Source organism: Typopeltis vanoorti, chromosome 11, assembly GCF_054136105.1.
Source record: "Typopeltis vanoorti isolate ZY-2024b chromosome 11, IOZ_Tvanoo_1.0, whole genome shotgun sequence".
Classification (NCBI taxonomy): domain Eukaryota; kingdom Metazoa; phylum Arthropoda; class Arachnida; order Uropygi; family Thelyphonidae; genus Typopeltis; species Typopeltis vanoorti.
The window spans coordinates 110,051,710-110,072,532 of record NC_143559.1 but is presented as its reverse complement, the minus strand read 5'-3'; the positions used below and the strand labels follow the sequence as shown (position 1 = coordinate 110,072,532).

At 34.4% G+C, this 20,823-nt stretch overlaps 1 protein-coding gene across 1 annotated transcript; it reads right to left on the bottom strand.

The window, feature by feature from the left end:
- Positions 1-202: 202 nt before the first annotated feature.
- On the bottom strand, positions 203-20,674 carry LOC150101932 (potassium channel subfamily K member 18-like). The gene is made up of 2 exons (XM_090401033.1): positions 20,041-20,674; positions 203-1,661 (listed from the first exon to the last, which is right to left on the bottom strand). Exons 1-2 carry the CDS (start codon positions 20,471-20,473, stop codon positions 664-666), a joined length of 1,431 nt encoding a protein of 476 aa, XP_090257159.1. The 5' UTR covers positions 20,474-20,674; the 3' UTR covers positions 203-663.
- Positions 20,675-20,823: the final 149 nt, after the last annotated feature.

Here is a 20,823-nt window from a genome sequence, read left to right as displayed (position 1 = left end):
TGGGTTCATCACATGCATAATAAGCCATAGATGAGTATTCTTTTATTGTTTGGCTGTATTATTTTTATGGAACAGTTTGTGTTATCTTTCCCTGGATCAAGAAAAGCTCAAGACCTAATTGTTTGGTATAACATCGCAATCACAAGTTGATAATCCAGACGATAAGTTAATTTTGTCTTATTAAATAAATAAATAAAATAATACTGACTTAACGCTTTTTATTCCCTTATAGATAGTAGGGGGAGGCCTTTTAACCTTATCTAGCTTTTCAAAAATGAGTGGACAGTTAAAATTTGCACCAGTAGCCAATCAGAAATAGCTGACCCAAGATTATCACTAATTATAAGCGGCAACAGATGAAGAGATGGGAAAACACGTGTTACCATCTCTTGGTACCTAACAGGATATTTTATTGTCTGGAATCATATGGGTTTTACAGTCGATTATCTTGAGTATATGGGATGAAAAACACCCTTTAGCGAGAGAAAAAACGGTTTGCCATTCCAGAGATCGACTAACTCAGAAACAGGTTGAAGAAAGGCTTCTAAAAAGTCCCTCCAGTCAGCGGTTAGACTTGAACTTAAGTCTATCTTCAGGATAGCCTAGAGAAGAGGATGCAAGCGTCATTTTCACTGAGTTACACAGGCTCTTTTGTCTTAGTAATTAATTGGTGAATTTGTGTAAAAAGTCATCAAAAATCCTTCCAAGTTTCTTAAATATAACGAGAATCGTTTCCATTATAAGGCTTAAAGTCATGGCAATCACAGATAGGCCAAAGATCAAATAGAAACAGCAGATAATCAAAGTTGCTGGACATAACTGAAACTGGGGGTTAGACGTTCCTGGAGCAAGATCTCCAAATCCAATCGTAGTCATTGTAATGAAGCAAAAATAAACACTCTTTGCAAAACTCCACTTTTGCCATATTGAAAAGAGGATTGCACCTGCAGATATGTAAATGGGAACAAGAAGAATGGCAATGCATGCTGCTACTATCTTTGATGTAGAATCTTCTTCAGCTATGTAATTTGGATCTCCTGTAATTAACTGACCATGATGGTTAGGAGGTACATTTCTTATTGGTGATATTGATGAGAATGGTAAATTGGTTGGATTTTTCGGAGCAGTACTACTGTAGTCCAATGCCTTTTCTGTGCTATGGGGTGATGAAGAATCTTCTTCAACTAAGGCCTTTTCATCTTCTACTATCAACTCTTCAGAAGGTGGTACGTTGTTAAGTTGTGAAGATTTGGATGAGGATGGGAAATTGATTGGAGTTGTTGAAGTTGGGTTGCTGGAGTTAAAAGTCTTCTGTGTATTATGAAGTGGAGGAGAAGCATCTGCATTTACGGTGTCATCACAACGCACGTTCTCTGTTAGAATGTTGACAGCTGATACATTAGTGGTTTCTTCAGCCTTCTGTGAAGCTAAATCGGGAGGATATGAAGAAGCGTTATCCAGCTGTTGGAGCATTATGACATTCAACATTTGACCGGGTTGTCGACGTCGACAACACGTGTGAGAAATAATGAACTTCAAGGAGCGAGCAAGAAGTTCTCCAATTATTTTAAGACACGTGAACATCAAGGGAATCCCTAGAATGGCATATAAGATAGTCACTATTCTTCCTGCTTCTGTCTTCGGAGCGATGTTACCATAACCTGCGGGAGGAAAACAGTAATGAGAATTGTTAATAAACACAAATAATACTCTCATCGAAGAAATGAAATAAAAAAAAATTGGTGGGGGGATACATCGGCTATTCCAGGAAGTGTCAAAAAAAATTTTTTTTGACTTGGTTTGGAGGACAATAATTCCTTATTGCACTTCTGACAACAACAAAAATGATAATAATAAAATAATGAGATAAAAATTACTAACTACGGAATAACTTACATGAAACGTATTGTATTAATAATCATATGAACAAAAAGAAGTGGAAAAATTATTATTATTATTATTATTATTATTATTATTATTATTATTATTATTATTACGGGCAACTCCAAGGAGTCCTTAGACTCATCGCGAGAGGATCATCATGTCAAGAACAACTATTCGACATTCACACAGTATCTATCATACTTCACCTTGAACTCATTCACAGTCATGGCACTCACAACAGACTCTGGCAGTTTATTCCACTCATTCACCACCAATTAAAAAACCTAACTCTAACACCCATGCTAACCACATCCAGCTTCCGTGTATGGCCCTTAGTCCTCCCGCCACCAGTCCTATTCTCAAAAACATCTTCTGAATCAATCTTATAGAAAGCCTTCAGTAATTTGAATGTATCAATCATATCACCCCTTTTCCGCCTATCAACCAATTTCTGCAACCCACAAATCCTCAACCTGTTCTCATAAGGTTCATTCCATAGACCTGCTATCATCTTGGTCACTCGTCTCTGGATCCTCTCCACCTCCTCTCCCCAACAAGAAGAAACCTTGGCGCCGAAATCTGAGCACAGTAGTCTAGACGGGGTCTTATCAAGGCTCGATACAGAGGTACAATAACCTGTTTGTCTCTGCTTGTTAAAGTATTTTTCAGCAACCAAGTTATTTGGTGAGCTGATTTAGCCACTTTTGCGATGTGCCCCCTAAACTTTAACTCCCTATCCATCAACACTCCGAAATCCCTGGCTTTGTCAATCTCCTGGAGCGGTTCCACCGATGTGATATACTGCTGCTAATCTTTTCACCCCAAAATGCATAACCTTACACTTTGCCACATTAAATTGACATTCATTCTCCTTAGCCCAGTCCTCCAAGCTATCCAAATCATCTTCATGTGTGTATTATATATTATAATACACACGAAATATACACACGATGTATATAGCAGTTATGTTATTGCTAGATATAATATATATATATATAATTAGATTTTGACAAGTAATTTTTTTTTGTAATTCAGTATTAAGAGTATACAATACAGTGGTATCTCGCTAATCCGAACCTCTTTAGTCCGAACCCTCCAGTAATCCGAACTGCGGTTTGAAAGAAAAAAGTTTTATTTATTACGTATTATTATTTTGTGTAGTATTATTTTTATTTAATAATTATTATTTTAACTATCATTATTTACTTTATTATTATTACAGTACAGTATTTTTTTTCGTACTGTCGATTATACGGTTGAGGCCTATTTTGATGTATTGTGTATTCACGTCTGCTTTTTTATACTGTACATTACGTACTGTATTGTTCGCATGAATCACAAATATACACAAAAAGAGGAAATTCAAAACGTGCATAATTTGGTTAAAAATATAAATCCAGGTGTTGAAATTTCACCAACAGATGTGGAATGAATTACAGGTAGAACCGAAAGTGAATTCGAAATCAAATCAGATGATGACATTATAAATATGACGCTACAGAATGAATTAGAAGACGATGATGACGATGAAGAACTCGAGGGAAAAAAAAAGTAAAACATGAAGAGGCAGCTGACAGTTTTAATATGTGCATAGAATGGGCTGAGCAGAATGATACGCCATTCCACAAAATTTTGTTGCTAATGCAGTTACGAGAAGAAGCATTCGAAAAAAGTTTAACTTCAAAGAAGCAAAAGAAAATCAGTGACTTTTTTACAAATAAATAAAAAAAAAATTTATTTAAATTTTGTGAAACGTTTTTTGTGTTGTGTACAAGAAAGTGATAATTTTTACGCAAATTAAGTTATGTACTAAACTATGCAATTTTATTAAATCAGAATCCTCAACAATACAGTACATACAAACTAAATTTTTTACGTTACAGTACAGTAGCTTTCTTTCTATTAGTTACTTCATTTATTTACATAATTAAATTGACGTATCATTAGAATCTGATTATTTTTGTCTTAAACACAAGTTATTGTTGTCTCTTGGGGAGAAATTCGCTAATCCGAACTTTTCCTACTCAAAACGATTACGGTTTTTACGATTTAGTTCGGATTAGCGAGATACTACTGTTTATAATACAATGCGTTAACTTATTAAAGTTTAAAAAACAACTTTTGACAAAGAGAAATAAAATCCATGAAAAATATCAAAGTTCGATCAAGAAGAGGTAATATATCACTGCGTATACGAGCGGTGTTGTTCATATTAGTAGCATTCCTGCCATATATATATATATATATAACACTATTCATCATCGTCATAATGCATATCAAAGATTTAGGCCTAGCGTGGCCTCTTCCGGCCTTAGAAGTCATCGTTTAAGAGGATGTCCTGGTTTTCTTTTTCCTGATGGCTTGTACTTGAATGCTTGTTTTGATAATCTTTCTATTTTCATTCTTTAAACGTGTTCCATCCATTTATGTTTATATTTTTAATTTTTTCAATTACTGATTCCTGGTTTAATTCTTTCATAATTTCTTCGTTTCTTTTGTGATCAACTAGAGTATACTTTGCAGTTTTTCTCATAAACTTCATTTCAGCGGTTATTAATTTAAGTTTGTCTTTTTGTTTTATTGTGCAGATTTCACTTCCATACAATAAGACTGGTAGGACTAATGTATTGTATACTTTTAGTCTGGTTTGTTTTTGAACTAGGTTAGGTTTAAATATAAGAGTTAATCACAGCTGTTATTTTTAAATATTTTGCAATTTTTACGTTTATATCTTTTTCATTTTCATATGTGATCATACATCCTAGGTAGTTAAATGAATTCACCTGTTCTAAGATCTTCTTATCTTGTTATCTAGTTTTCTTTTTTTTCTGTTGATATTATCTTTGGCTGTCTCATTTATATCTAAAATAGCTTTCTGTAAGTTATCTTCAGAATTTGTAATTATTATTTGGTCGTCGGCAAAAAGGAGAGTGTTTAAGTTCACAATAGGAGAAAGTTTAATACCTTGATGGAAATTTTTATTCCATTTTATTATTATTTCATTTAGGTAAATATTAAAAAGAGTTGCTGAGAGGGGACATCCCTGTCGGACCCCTTGGTTTATCTCTCTCGTATATGATAGCTCATGATTTAATCTTATTTGTATTTGATTATTTTCATATATATACTTGTGATAGCTTTTAGGATATTATTTGGTATTTGTCTTTCTTTTAATATGTTAAATAATATGTTTCTTTTAACTTTGTCAAATGCTTTTTCAAAGTCAATAAATGCAATATGTGTTTCTAAATTGTATTCTCTTTTTTTCTCTATTATTAATTTTAGGTAAAAGGCCGGGTCTCTACATGATCATCTTTTCTAAATTCTTTCTGTACTTATAAAATAAAGTTTTCGGAATATTTCATTAGTTTGCTATTTAAAATTCTGCTATATATTTTGTAACAGGAATTTAGTATACTGATACCTTTATAGTTTTTAGGGTCATCTCTACTACATTTTTTAAAGATAGGAATCATAATTGCTTTTTTCCATTCTATTGGGGGTGGGGGGTTACCAGTTGGATAAATTTTATTTAAAAATAATAGGAGTCTTTCTTTGAATCTTGTTCCTGCATATTTATATAGTTCTGAACCTAGCTTATCTACTCCAGGTGATTTTCCGTTTTTTGTTTCTTTCAGGCTGATTTCTAATTCTTCTTTAGTTATTTCCTTTTCATTTTCATTAAATATTTGCCAGTTGTCTTTTTAAAAATATTTATCTGTCCTCAATTCTGTTTAGAAATTTAGAAATTCTTCTAATTTCAATTTGGTGTTTTAATTTTATGTTTTCTTTAGTATCTGCATTTAAGTGTTTCAAAATCTTATATACATTGGGTCTTATTTTATATAAGTCATGTTCTAAATTAGAAACAAATTTGTTCCATGATTCTCTATGTCTTTTTCTGACTTCTCTTTAGCTATGGCTCTTATTCTTTTATATTCTATTTCATCTTCTAATCTTTTACTAATTAGCCATTTGTGATAGGCTTCTTTTTTCATTTTGATTAGTTCTTTGATTGCATCATCCCATATCTTCAGTTTTTTCCTTTTATTGAATTTTTTGGTCTTTCCTAAGCTTTTATTTGCTGCTGCATTTAGTATCGTTTTTATATTAAGCCATTCTATTTTTATTTCTTCATTTTGTTTTATTTTATTTAGATATTGGTTAATTCTTTGTTCATATAAACATTGTATATTTGTGTCATTTAATAGTCTAGTTTTATAAACAAATGTTTTGGATTTTTTTTTTATTCTTGTTACTTGTAGTCATTTAGGTGGTAATCTTAATTTTATTTTAACAAGGAAGTGATCACTGCTTATTTCATATCCTCTGTGAACTCTAACATCTAACGAAAACTTTGATGTCTTTTCATTTAAGATAAAATAATCTAATATTGAATTCCATCCTCTTGCTGCCAAGTATATTTATGTATGTCTTTATGTTTACAGAAGAAATTCATTATTTTTAAGTTATCATAAACTAAATCAATTTTTTACCATTCCTGTTTAGAGTATGTTCTCCACAGATTCCTATATTATTATTAATTTTCGTGTTTCCAATTCTTGCATTTAAGTCTCCTGCTAAAATTACATAATCATTTTTATTTATTTTATTATATATATTTTGTAGCTGATTATAAAATTCAATATTATCATGTTCTCTTCCTTCTTCTGGGGCATATAAGCCAATTATTGTTAAATAACCTCTATCTATTTTTATTCTAGCTTCTATTATTCTTTCATTCCATAATTTACAATGTTTTAACTGTTTTGAAAGGGAGTTATGAATCCAAATCCTGACTCCTGCTTGTGCTCTTTGGTCTCTGTCAACTCCACTGTATATCACATTAAAATTTTTGGTTCTCATGGGTTCTTTTAATTTCTTTTTTGTTTCAGTGATTACTACTATTTTAAAATTTCTTTCATTTAAAATTTGGTCTAATTCTATTTCTTTATATGCTATTCCTCTTACATTCCAGTTTGCTATGTGTATTATATTTTGTCGTTTCCATTTTTGTTTTACCTTTTCCATTCCAGGGTCGTTTTCCATAGATTCAATCCGATTATCTTTTTCTGTCAGCTTACAAGTAGAATTATGTTCTCCATGTCAGGTGACTAGCCTGACAATGGAATAGTTCAATGGTAGGGCTGCTACCTTAAGGCTTCTGAACTAGCCTTCTTCGATATTTAAACCCATAAGAGGAATAGTGTATATTGAAGGGGAGAGAGTAGATTATAGTAGAATAGAGTAGAATTATAGTAAATGTTTATAGAGGGGACACAGTTGTAAGGCCAGAAATGGAAAGACCACATGATCCTCGAGTACTCTAATAACATAAGGGTCATAAAATAAGAAGAGTTGACTGATAAGGCCTTATAGGAAAGATTAAAGTGAGTGGATCTTCCTCAAAGTAGAAGAAGAGGATAGATCCAGCTAAGGGTCCATGGGAGTGCCACTTCCCTTATAATCAAGATTATTGCTCCTTATGGCTCCGTTGGTCCACGAATCCTTATTCAGTATATTCGGACTACCCCACCATATATACATATACACATATACACACATATAGATGTATACACACACACACACACATACATGGTGGTCTCTAGGGGTCCTATTACTGCACGATATTATCCGATTATCACAACAGCCAATCGTGGACATTAAAGGTGTGTAGGTGCGATGCATTGTTATTATTATTATTAGTAGTAGTAGTAGTAGTAAGTAAGATTAACTAAGAAAGAATTAGAGAAAATGTGAGATTTTTCTTCTGCAGGCATTTGCTACCTGAACTGCATTCAAAATGGAGACCTTTGCTCAATGCATTCGTTATGGATTGAGAGAAAGTGCAGGAATACTGGCAGTCATTGTTGCATAATATGGCAGTCCTTGAAAATACCAATAGAAGAAGACGCATAAGGGAAGGAAAGAAAAAAAAAGTAGAATATCTAAGAGAAATTGATTGCGGTTAGTCTGTGAAAGAAGGATGGCAAATCAATGAAATCACCCTCTTGTAGATGAGGAATTTTGAAGCATGAGGAATTTTGAAGTGTCGGTACACAACCAGAAATAGGAGAACAATGCTGTAAGGCACAGTTGACTGCACATTGATATCGTGTTAGGAGTTGTGCAGGTGCGAAGTAATGTCTTGAGTGGCAAAATCGATTTTTTTAAAAAATTTATTTATTTGAAAATATTTGTATTAGTAATGAACACTCCCAGATGGTACAAATACTGATATGAAAATCAAATAAAAGATACGAGGTGCCTCCAGAAAGTAACGTCCGTTTAGAGTTTGCCGCCACATAAGATATGGGAGAGGGATGGCGCATGCGTGGTAGCATATTTGCAGGTTACCAGAGAAACATCATCATCATCAAATTCCTGCCATGTACCCTCAAGGGGTGTACAGGATATGATAGTACTACATGAAAAACTTACATCGCCACTAACTTCCTATCTGCAATTTCCCTTCAAATTAATCTATTTCTTTCAAGACTACAATATTATCAGAACTTATATTTCTGTCTTCTAAGGGATTTTTTTACTGTATCAATCCACCTATATATCTTGGTCTTTTTCCTACTAACTTCGCAGAGAACACTTGTTTTGCTAATCTTTCCTCTCCCATTCTGTTTAAGTGACCATACCACCTGAGATTAGTCATTTTGAGTAAATTTTGAAACAATTTACATAAAACTTAGGGAATTAAAAAGGTATTTTTCTCATATTTTGGTTAAACATTTTCCTTCAAATCGAATGCTTCTTCATCACACGAATATTATAAACGCGAATACTGTGGACTGAACATTAAAAAAAAAATATTAATAGGAAGTAGGCGAGGCTTTTATCCATATCTAACTTTTTGGAGACTGAGGGACAGTTCAATCACCACCGGTTAATAATAATAATAATAATAATAATAATAATAATAATAATAAACATTTTATTGTCTTGCAGTTTACCTGAGGAATATGATGTAGTGTGGAAAGTGAAGTTATTGTTTACTCCGCAACTTTTTTTTAAATCATTTCTAGGAAGACATAATCATAATGGGAATGTATTTACGTATATATTACATCCTCCACTTAATCGATGCAGCAAGCAATGGCAAGATTTAAAAGATAATGATGATGATCGACACAACAATCAAGCGGCAGAAGCACAAAGGAAAAGAAAAAGCATAACTAAATAGGGGCGGGGGGGGATGAAATAAAACCTGAGTAAACGTGCGTGATATTTATGTCAGGGTTTCTTAATCTGTAGCCTGCCGATAGTTGAGAATATGCGACACCTACTGAGTGGTCCGTGAACGTTTAATTAAATAAATATTTTTTTCTTAACAGATTTTCAATAAAGTTTTAAAATGATTTTTTAAGAAATAATTTGAAAACTGTTCAAAATTAAGTTGGGAACCCTTAACTTGATTCGTGGGAAGAGCGTGAAGACATCTGCTTATGATTACAGTCTCTGGGGGATTTCGCAACTGACAGACAGGATGAGGTCATTTTACGCAAACAAATTAGACATACGGACTGCGCCTTAAATAGCCGGAAGCTTCGTGCGTTGCGCAACTAAAGAGCAGCCTGAGAAGGCTGTCGACTTCTCATGTACCATACAATTCTGACCTCGATTTAATTCTAAGAAATGAAATCAAATATATAATAACTAACTGCTGAGATGCAGCACCGATCTTCCTAATGAAAAAATTTCACTTTGTTTTCTTTATTAATTAACTAAAATATTTGTGTACTTTCTGTATTTGTCTGTTGCATATTGCTCGTGTATTTTATATATTGTACTTATAGTATTCATATCGTAGAAAGAGCTCAGCAACTTCCAATGATGATTCAGTGGGTATCGTCGATGACATTGTCGAAGTCTATTTCATAGTAACGTGGGTAATTCTTAATCAATTTTAATTTGGAAAAATTCCTCTCACAACTAACAACACTTACTGCAATTGTGGGGAAAATTCGCAGTAGTATCACAATATTTGGAACTGAGTTCTCGAGACTGTATTTTAGAATTAACTGCAAAAGTTCAAAAAGGTTCAAGGTGCTGCCCCGGGCGAATTGCCTCTTCTGCCCTCCTCTAGCTACGCCACTGCATTTACGATTCAAATAAGTTGATGTTACTTTGCAATATTTTGTCTATTAAATATTCCAAGAATAACACGAGCGTCTTTATGGATGTTTAGTGTTAAGCATCGCAATTGGAATGACGACATCTCATTTTTAACTTTTTCGATTTACATATTTTTATTTAGTCGACTGCTTCAGTACCCACAGTTTCTAATTACTTTCCTAATCCATTATTATTTTAAAATTGCTAATTTAAAAATATTCACTTTCCTATGTAATTTGTTTTCTTCAGCAAATGCATTATAAATGATCTTGATCTCCCTAACAGTCCAGAATTCCCTCAAGGCTATTATTTGCATCGGATGTAATCTTTATAATTATAATTATTATTTTTTTAAATGTTCATTGAATTTTTAAACATGTCCTTTTTTTATACGTTGAAATTTATTGCAACCAATTTCCAGCATGTTATTTACATTCTTTGTTTTGGTGTCTCATGTGTCTGATTGTGTAATCAAATCGATTTCATTCCATTGCCTCATACGCTACATCGCTACTGTGATCTGCACGTATTGGACTTGGTCTTCGAGGTGACCTCTGACAAGCTCAAGTACGTAAAGTGTGTTCTCCAGCCAACCCTGACATTGACGAAATATCCTTCACAATTACGTGGTAATGTTTCTTTGGATTATGAGCATTCCATTCACGCTGTTGCATATGTTCTCAATATTACTCTCAACAAGTATGAAAAATACTATTTTTTATATCAAATATTGATATTTCCAAGCTTCGGGAAGATAATTGGAGCACCTTTTGCACCAAAGTATTAATTTTATGCTATAAATGTTTTACTAAAAATTACCACTTGAATAGAAGCAGAAAATCACACGTCTGTTTCAGAGAGAGAATAATAATAATAATAATAATAATAATAATAATAATAATAATAATAATAATAATAATAATAATAATAATAATAATAATAATAATAGTAATTATTATTATTATTATTATTATTATTATTATTATTATTATTATTATTATTATTATTATTATTATTATTATTATACAGGACAGTTAGAAATACATACCGTATAACAAGACCTCAGACTACTAATTATATCACATATAAATACAATAATCACTACGGAAAGGCCACGCGAAACTTCTACATCCCAGACATGATAAACAAATTACCTTTTGAATACAGAAACCCTACAAACTACAATAGCCTGAAAAGAGCTCTAAGGACATACTACGAACAAGAAACACGCACCCAAAATACCATACAAACTTAATGAAACACAATATATTCACTCAGGCTTCCAGTTCAGCGACGCATCAGTACATTCCAATTTATTGTGTGGGGGGAAAGGGGGGGGCGTGTGTGTGAGCGTGCGTGCGCGTGTGAGTGCGCGCGCGCGAATTTCTCAATCACAGATTCCGTAGCATCCTAACACAGCAAAAAAAAAAAAAAAACAATACATAATAACCAACTGGTGTCATCCTCAGATAAGCTTACATTTAAGCTTCGAGGATGAAAGGAAAAAAAAATAGTTCTCATCCAAGATGTATCATATGTAACCAAATGCATGTAATGTATATCACAAGAAAACCAATGTATGTATTATATGTAAACCAATGTACGTATTGTAAATATCACATGTAAACAAATGTAATTAATGTATCATATGTAAACAAATGAATATAATGTATATAATAACTGTAACAAATGTATACAATGTAAAAAAAAAATTATTATTCCCCAAGGCATTGCGTGGAGAAGGGAGTGGGGGCTTGCGTGCTTCAACGAAGTTAAGAGCTATGCTGGTGTTAGCACACCAGCAGAGCAACCCTTGTCAGATAGATCTCAACTGAGAAGCCTTACTATCTGTGTTCCATCTCCTATCCCACATTTTCATGGTGAAAAGCAAGAGAAAATCTATATTGGATCACTCGACACCCGGGTCATCAAGGACTGCGTCCAATGTTGGCGATCCAGGGCATCAGGTGACAAGTGGACTACAGGACCCAGCTCTCCTTGCTGGGAAATCAGGGTAGGAAGCTGAAAAGCGACTGGAAGAAATCAAACGTATGGACTGTAGAAGAAAAGAGAAAAATTATGAAATGTTTTAGAGATAAACACCAGAAATATTTGGTTTCAGAAAGTGCATGCATTTAATTTGGAAACAAAAATTCCCAGAATCTGCAATAACAGAACAAAGATTTATGGGCCAAAAGAATTTAATTTTCCGTAACAAAATATTCACTAAACTTGAGCTGCAAGAGTGTTAAGTAATAAACCAATGACTCCAGTAACAACAGCTCATCACGGGGTAGCTATATCTAACTTTGAAATTCAACTCGGTGAGCATCTACGACGCACCTCCAAATGTTTTGACAGAAGTGCAGTGTAAAATGAAGTCGGGGATATTGGAACATATGAACTCCCTAAATGACCGTATAAGACTATCAACAATATAAAAGCCATACATAAATCTAAGCTAAAACAGCTCCTCTTAGACGCAAATGCTGTGTTCAACAGTATAAAGGAAATAAATCAGTTCCTACACAGCACAGCTCGTATATTATTACAATGAAGCAGGGTTGCAAACCGCACCATGCATCTACACCATGGAAAATCCGGTTGAAAACAAAATTCAATAAACTTCGCGCTGATTTCTGAAACTTAAAGAGTTTTAAAGAAGGGCTCCTGAAAAATAATAGCATCAGAAACAAACTCGTCAATACATATAATTTGGTTAACAAAACTATTTCTGAAGTTACTGAAGAAAACTAAACCAAAGAACTGCACAGAAAAGTAAAAGAAATGAAGCAAGAATCAACCAATATATACAAAACATTCAATTTCGACTTAACCAACATCACTTCTTTCAATTTCTGCAAGGAAATACAAATGCAAACAATCACTCGCCAGAAAAAAGAAGAAACACTCGAATTTTAGAAGTAGTCTGGGGCAATCCTATGGAACATTATAAAGATACCTCTTGAATTAAGGAAATAGAATCAGAAATGAAACAAAAAACAAATGCAAAATATCATTATTATTATTACTAATGTAATGGTCAGTGCACAAGCTAATAAAATAAAATAAAAAATAAAAAAAAATAACAACTAGAACGCACCGGCAAAGACGAACTACATGGATTTTGGTTAAAACATCTAACCAGTCTACATGATCGAATGGCAGAACAATTTAATTATTTGTTGCAGTCAGGCTCTGTGGAAGACTGGATGATATCTGGATGTACTTTTCTCTTCATGAAAGATAAGGATAAGGATGCGGACCCAAGTAACTATCGTCAAATAACATGCCTACCAACTATGCTTAAGCTGTTCATTGCAATCATAGCAAATTCTATATAAGACTACTTATCGGATAATCAGATTTATCCGATTGAACAAGAAGGCAATTTTCAAAAATCTAGATGAACAAAAGACCAGAATTAATAAAATGATTCTCAGAAATTCAAAAAGACAAAAAATAAACTTAAACATGGCATGGATGGACTATAAGAAAGCATTCGATTCCCTCCTACACTCCTGGGTCCTAAAATCACTACAAATATTTGGAATTAGCAAAACCATATTTTCGTTTTTGGCTGCTACTATGAAATCATGGAAAACACTTTTAACACTCAATAATGAACGATTTTGAAATATCAGCATTAAACGAGGAATTTTCCAAGGTGATTCCTTGTCACCATTGACCTTCAACATTTCTTTGATACGTTTTTCTCTGATTTTGAAGAAAACAAAACACTTGATTATAAAATTCCTAAATATAATATTAAAATTTCTCAACTGCTGTATATGGATAACTAGAAGTTATATGGAAAATCGGCACAGCAAATAGACTCTTTGTATTTTTATTCAGGACATCAGTCAGTCGTATTTTCAGTCAGGACATCAAAATGGAATTTGGTTTGGATAAATGGACAATTTTATTTTCCATTAAACGAGGAAAAATTAATGACGCTAACAATTTTAATTTTGATCAGGAGAAATATATAAAATCAGTTTTAGCTAAAGAAAACTATAAATATCTAGGAATATTAGAAGCCAGTGATATTCTCCACTCGAAAGTTAAACAGCAAGCAGCAGCGGAATGCATCAATAGAGTTAGAAATATTCTGAAAACAAAACTAAATGGATTGAACACAATGCGAGCAATGAACTCTTGGACTATACCAGTGATTCGATAGATTGGGCAAAAGAAGACCTGGACAAATTGGACCGCAAAACTCGTAAACTAATGAATACGCATAATGCTTTGCATCCACGAAATGATGTTGAACTGTTGTACATTCCAAGAATAACTGGTGGATGGACGGGGTCTGCTGCAAGTGAGACACACTGTGGAGGAAGAAGAAGAAGATGAAGTTTGTTTTAAAAATTACATCGAGAAAAGCCCTGAAAGATGCTCCAAGACATTTCACAAGGATTTCTAAACACAATAGCAAATAAATTCAGCTACAAAAATGAACAGCAAAATAAACGATATGTGTGTTAGAAAAATAAACCCTTCCACCTGCAATTTCTTAAAGACACAGAGGAAAATATTGACCTAACCAAGACGTGGAATAACAGACATTACAAACTAATATAATCAAAGCAAAAATTTAGAGTATCAGTAATAACAGCAAATTCAGATTATGCGATGAGAAAGATGAAACTGTAGAGCATTTGATCAGTGCCTGAGAGACAGTATTGGATAACGAATTAGCAAAAATTTTCTGGGACTTTAGAATATAAACTGATCGGCATTTGAAATTGTGTGTGTGTGTGTGTGTGTGTGTGTGTGTGTGTGTGTGTGTGTGTGTGTGTGTGTGTGTGTGTGTGTGTGTGTGTGTGTGTGTGTGTGTGTGTGTGTGTGTGTGTGTGTGTGTGTGTGTGTGTGTGTGTGTGTGTGTGTGTGTGTGTGTGTGTTAAACATTATGTTAACATTATGTGTGCGTGCGTGCGTGCGCGTCCGCGAATTTCTCAATCATAGATTTCGTAGTTTCCCAACACAGCAAAAAAAAAATAACCAATAAATAATAACCGACTGGTGTCATTCTCAGATAAGTTTACATAGAAGCTTCGAGGATGAAAGCGGAGAAATTAGTTCTCATCCAAGATGTATCATATGTAACCAAGTGCATGTAATGTACGTATCACATGTAAACCAAAGTATGTAATGTACGTATTACATGTCAACAAATGTATGTAATGTAAGTATCATAAGCAAACAAATGTAATTAATGTATCATATGTAATCAAATGTATGTAATGTATGTAATAACTGTAACAAAAGTATGCAATATAGAGTGATTATATCCATTGATATTGTATATATAGAACATCTGTAATAATTATCATTATGAATATTATAATAATATATGTTGTAAACAGTTATTGTTATTATTATTATTTTAAAAAAACTTTATGTACGAGAAAGTATTTGTTATGCATAATTGTGTTCCTATAATGTATGTAATTTATCTGAGAAATAATAAAATGTTAAAAAAATAAATAAAAATAAAAATTATTATTATTATTATTAGGGCTAAAGGACGAATAATGATTACGTTTGTAGAAAAAAAAAGATGGCTACTAAAAATAGTGCTAATAGATACTGTACCATAAAAATGTTATTATAATAAAGTAAACATTATGTTAAAAAAATTATTATTATTATTATCATTTTGGAATGAACTGAATATATGCTTATTTCCGTATTATAGGTTAGATGCCAGTCCAGCACGAATGATTTGAAAAGGCAGTACAGAATATGTATGCTACTTCTGGAGCAAAGGTTCTTTAATATAACAGAAGGAATACCATCAGAGCCAGATGACTTGGGGTGTGTCTGAGCTGTTCATAGTGATCAATGAAGAAGTTCGAGGGAAATAATGATGCCAGTTGGTCAGATTTGTTTTGGGGTAAGGTTACAATAGTTCCATTTATGAGTGAGTGAGTGAGTGAGTGAGTGAGTGGGAGAGATAAACACAGATGAACGAAAGAGGACCTGGGTGAGAGACCATCACGCTCAGATGCAGTTTGAACAAACATTAAGTTTTCTACCTTTGACTCTGTCAAAATCAAAAAAAAAATTGTCGTTTTTTTTTAAAGATGTTGCAAGAGTTCTGGTACAAGCTTGATGTAAAGGTTGATTTATTTTCGGTCACGTAATAGGCTTAATTTTTTTCTTGAACTGTGTGGGCACATTTGTTGGAAAACAGAATATCAAGGCTTAGTATGCGGTTGAGAATTTTAGGTGAAATTGGGGAGGACGATGAAGTTCTTCATTCCTATAAATATTCGATTTAAGCAGATGTTGGATCGGAAAAACAGAAACATAATGTGACACAGTGGGGAAAAAAAGGAGTAGAAGTTACAGATATCATCCCATTTGGCCCTTTTAAAGGGTCACATACTGAGAATGCGCTGTGAAGGTTGTTCTAAAATAAAGAAAACTAATGAGTCGATGGTCTAAGTTAACAAATGGAGAAGTAATGCCTATAATGTATTTGGAAGGATATTGGTTATGAAAAGATGTTAGCAGGATGGTGAAAATTATAAATTCTCATAGGTGGAATTGACAGGCCACTGCCAATGGCAAATATTTTAGTATCCAAACCAGCCTAATCAGTGGAACTGGAGAAGGGAATTCCAGGTTAAAAGGTCTTTGATATATTATGTCATCCTGGTGACTTCACTTATCACCCTTACAATAGAAGAAATGTTGGTGAAGTGGGTTTTTCTTTGTAAGGATTATTAATTGTTATGCTCTTTTTGGTTGAGAGTTTCTGTTGCTTTTTATTAGATATTTTTATGTGGGCGAAGGGACTGTTTTTTTGTAATTCGTTACAAAACTACAAAACTGAATTTGAATATGTTGTCATTCACTGGTATTGCAGTTAAGTAACGAATAGGTGCACGAAAAATGGAATGTAGAAGATTTGTGGGCGCGCGCGCGTGCACGCACGCACGCACACACACACACACACACACACACACACACACACACACACACACACACACACACACACACACACACACACACACACACACACACACACACACACACACACACACACACACACACACACTCTTGTCTCTTGTCTACACTTGGCCTCGCCGATTCCTATCGTACATCACATCAGATCCCAATTTCTGTACCACGGAAGTGATGCGATCGGAATTTTTATCCTTCGATAGCTTTTTTTCAACCGACTGAGATGAAAATGTACTTCCTAGAACAGCATTTTTAATTAATATGGATGATTTATACTAACTAAATCAATGAGATTTATTTTTATCCAATAATTAAGTTTCACATCAGAAAATACTGTATAAATATTTGTGTTAAAAGCCGTCGCTGTGTCGCTGTACACTGATTACTTTCCTGTATATGAAAAATTGTTCCACATCCTACAGATGTAGCGAAAACTTCTGTAATTCAGTCCCGCTCGTTCTTTATTTATTGTTAATTTAAAATCATTTATATTACATTACAGTACATATTTCTGCACTCGTTAAACATCTGAACAGAAGAAAAGTGAATTTGAGAATATAAAGTACATTATGAAGAATCAAATCCTACACCTACGTTTATATTATAAAGACCAATATTAGCTTCTGAGAAAAAAAAAAAAAAAAAACTGACTCGTAGACAAAAAAAAACAACAACTGGAAATTGATCCAATTTAGGACGCACGAGGATCCTCTGTAAGGACTTATTGCGACATGTTTACAGCTGTAAACATGTTGCAATTGTGTTTTACATAAATGGGACTTATTTGACAAAAGCAGCTCATTCGTAAATGCTGTTCCCAATAATATGAGGAAAAGTCATTTACAAATGGTTATAAAAACAAAACCAGTGAAATAAGAACTTCGGAAGAAACATGTGTTAATCTACATAATCCGTTTCAACATTTATACACGTCTCATCGCTTTATCCCATCCATTAAAGCCAACAGCACAGAACTTTTTTTGTTCTGTTGCTCAGTCAAGTCGGATCCTCACTTCGAACCTCTTGATCATTAGCAAAATGTTTACCACGAAGGTGCTGTTCCAGTGGACCAAACAGGTGAAAATTGCTTGAATGGAGCTTGGGACTACAATGTAAATATTCAATGAGGTACCATCTGAAGTACTTCAGTTTTCTCCTGGGTTCTTGTAGCTGGATGCGGTCTCGCATTGTCATCTTGTCAGTAGGCCTGGACGTTTTTGGTGAATTGTATCCCAACGCTTCAATAAAAATTTTACAGTTTTCGATGTGGCATTCAGACTTTCGCCACTCTTCCTAAACTGGATTAGCAGCACTCCCTGGGAATCCAGAAAGACCATTAGCATACATTCTGTATAGAGCACGGTCGCCATTTCTTCTTCAAGACATTTCTACCTTGCAATATACCCAACCTCATAGAAGAGCATGAAAATCGATTACATCATATCGAAAAAGTGAATAGAAGAACAGTGAAAGTAATTAACTCGGTAGCTGTCTTCGTTCCATTAACTGTGCTCTAGTAGCTCCACCTCGTGGAGAAATTCAGCAATTTGGTAGTTCAAGGAAGAGCTCTGATTACATCTAACGTATTTAATCCGATAACAAAAAAAATAAAAATAAAAATAAATAAATAAACGGATCTTCAATTCAAAGATATATATGATTTCAAATATGAGGATTTATAGCTCAGCTTCATAAAATAATTAATAAATAAATGGTACTCAAAATTTTTCAATCATATACAGGACAGTGTTATAAACTACGTGGAAAGAAGTCAACGCATACCATAGTGTGAGGCATAAACAGCCATGCCGTCCACCTTAATAAGATGTAGGACCTCCTTTCTCTGTAATGATTACAGGGGCATACTTTGCACAAGTATACGATAGCGACCAATGTGAATTTTGGACAATTCCTCCTGTGGTCATGTAATGAGGTCCTGGACTGTTGCGAAGTGGACGTTCCTTGACCTCCCAGCGCTCTAGTTTATTTCACAGATGTTCAATAGGGTTGTGATCACCCCTCTGTGGAAGTTATTCAAGTGTGATGAACATCCATGTCCACAAACCACGCAGTTACAGAAGCAGCAGCCTTAAGACACGGTGTATTTTTTTGGATGAAAGAAACAATGGTCAGTTCCACAGAAATGCCACAAAGTACGATGCATTGCACTGTCCAGAATGCTCAGATACATCTCGGAGTTCAATGTTCGTGACACCACAAACACAAGTCCGAGGCAAAGCAGGTTCATATCATCACACCACTACCACCTCCAAATTTCATGGTTGTGGTTATGCACTCTGGTAAGAGACGTTTACAAGGCGTCTCCACATCCACACCCATTCATGTGCTTGGTAGAGGAGGTAGCGTGATTTGTCGCTCCACAACATAGCTTTCCAACTTCTCACGTCCCACTGTACACGAGCTTTGAACCACTAAAGATGGCGCTGCATGATGGCACGGATAATGCGGGGCTTGCATTTTGCGGTCTTGTCATGGAAAGCTAAGTTGTGAATCTCGGTTCTGAATGTTCTTTGTACAGATTCAGGTTCCGCTCGATGCCCGGAACTCTGCATTCAACGTGTCTGCCGAGGAATGGCGTAGACAATATCATATTATCGTTCGTAGCACCCTACGATCACATTCAGTGAGTGTGTAGGGTCGTCCAGTGCGGGTGGTAGCGCTTGCAATTGACTCCGTGCACTTCCATCGCAGTATGATATCACTGATTGATAATCTGCAATGGTCCAAATTGTTAACAATTTGCCGAACAGACCGAACAGGCTGCAACATGGTATCCTATCACAACGCCTCTTTCAAATCCCATCGATTTCGTTCTCGTAGCGATTTCACCTGGACACAGATGCACGCACTTGTTCATGAGCATCATGTTCTTCCAATTCATACCAGCTACAAACACGTGACGCGTTACATAGCACGATGCCCATGAGTGTGTCCGTTGACTTCTTTCCAAGTATTGTATGTTAATAGACATAGACGTAGACAACATCATAAAGACAATTTTATGCTTACTGGCCAGAGAACTTTACTTACCTGTAGTAGTGATAACACTTATACAATATAGTAGAGAGCCAGAAAACGACCACTGTAATTCCTCATCTTCTTTCTCTTCTCTCCCATAGCCTTCGTTTATAACAGCATTCACTATTTCCTGTTCAAACTTCCTGATTCTATTTTCTACGAGGTGTGTCCAGTTTTCTCGGTAAAGGACGTTATATTCAACAGTAACAGTCCAAATATCTTTAGTGCATCGTCGACGATTCTTTTCAATCTTCGATGATGCATTTACAACGGTCGAAGGTTGCTTGACTTCGTGTTTAGCTTCCAGAGCTTCAAAAGTCAGCGCTCCAAGGATACCGTAGGTAATTACAAGTCCACATAATAACAAGAGAAAAAACGCATAAATTGCAAACATCTTTCCATAATGTTTACACTTTGCTGATCTTCCTGCTTGACAAGTGGGCATGTTGTTTCTTACTGTTAATCCAGTCGGTATACGAGAATGAGCAGTTTTGCTACATCACGCGAACTGTTCGAAAAAAGGCGCGTTAACACTGCCACACCGATTCACAGAAGCTTTAGTAGAAAAAAACAATGCGAAATACAAACTTTAATTTTACCTTTTTTCTTTAAAAAAAAACATTAGACCAGTTGCTAAGATTTGGCACCAGAAGCGGCTACAACTATTGCAGTTATGAATGGAAAAAATTGAACGTGCTTATCTCGATAGCTTATTTCTTATGTTGAACAATGCATCCGTGGCTCCACCTTGTGGGGAAAATAAGCAGTTGGACATTTTTAAAGAAGAGCTCATTT

Excerpts from the sequence above, each read along its gene's own strand:
- LOC150101932 (XM_090401033.1), bottom strand. The coding sequence starts at position 20,473 with ATGCCCACTTGTCAAGCAGGAAGATCAGCAAAGTGTAAACATTATGGA. Across the intron at positions 1,662-20,040 it reads AAGTGTTATCACTACTACAG|GTTATGGTAACATCGCTCCG; the intron begins GTAAGTAAAGTT and ends TTCCTCCCGCAG.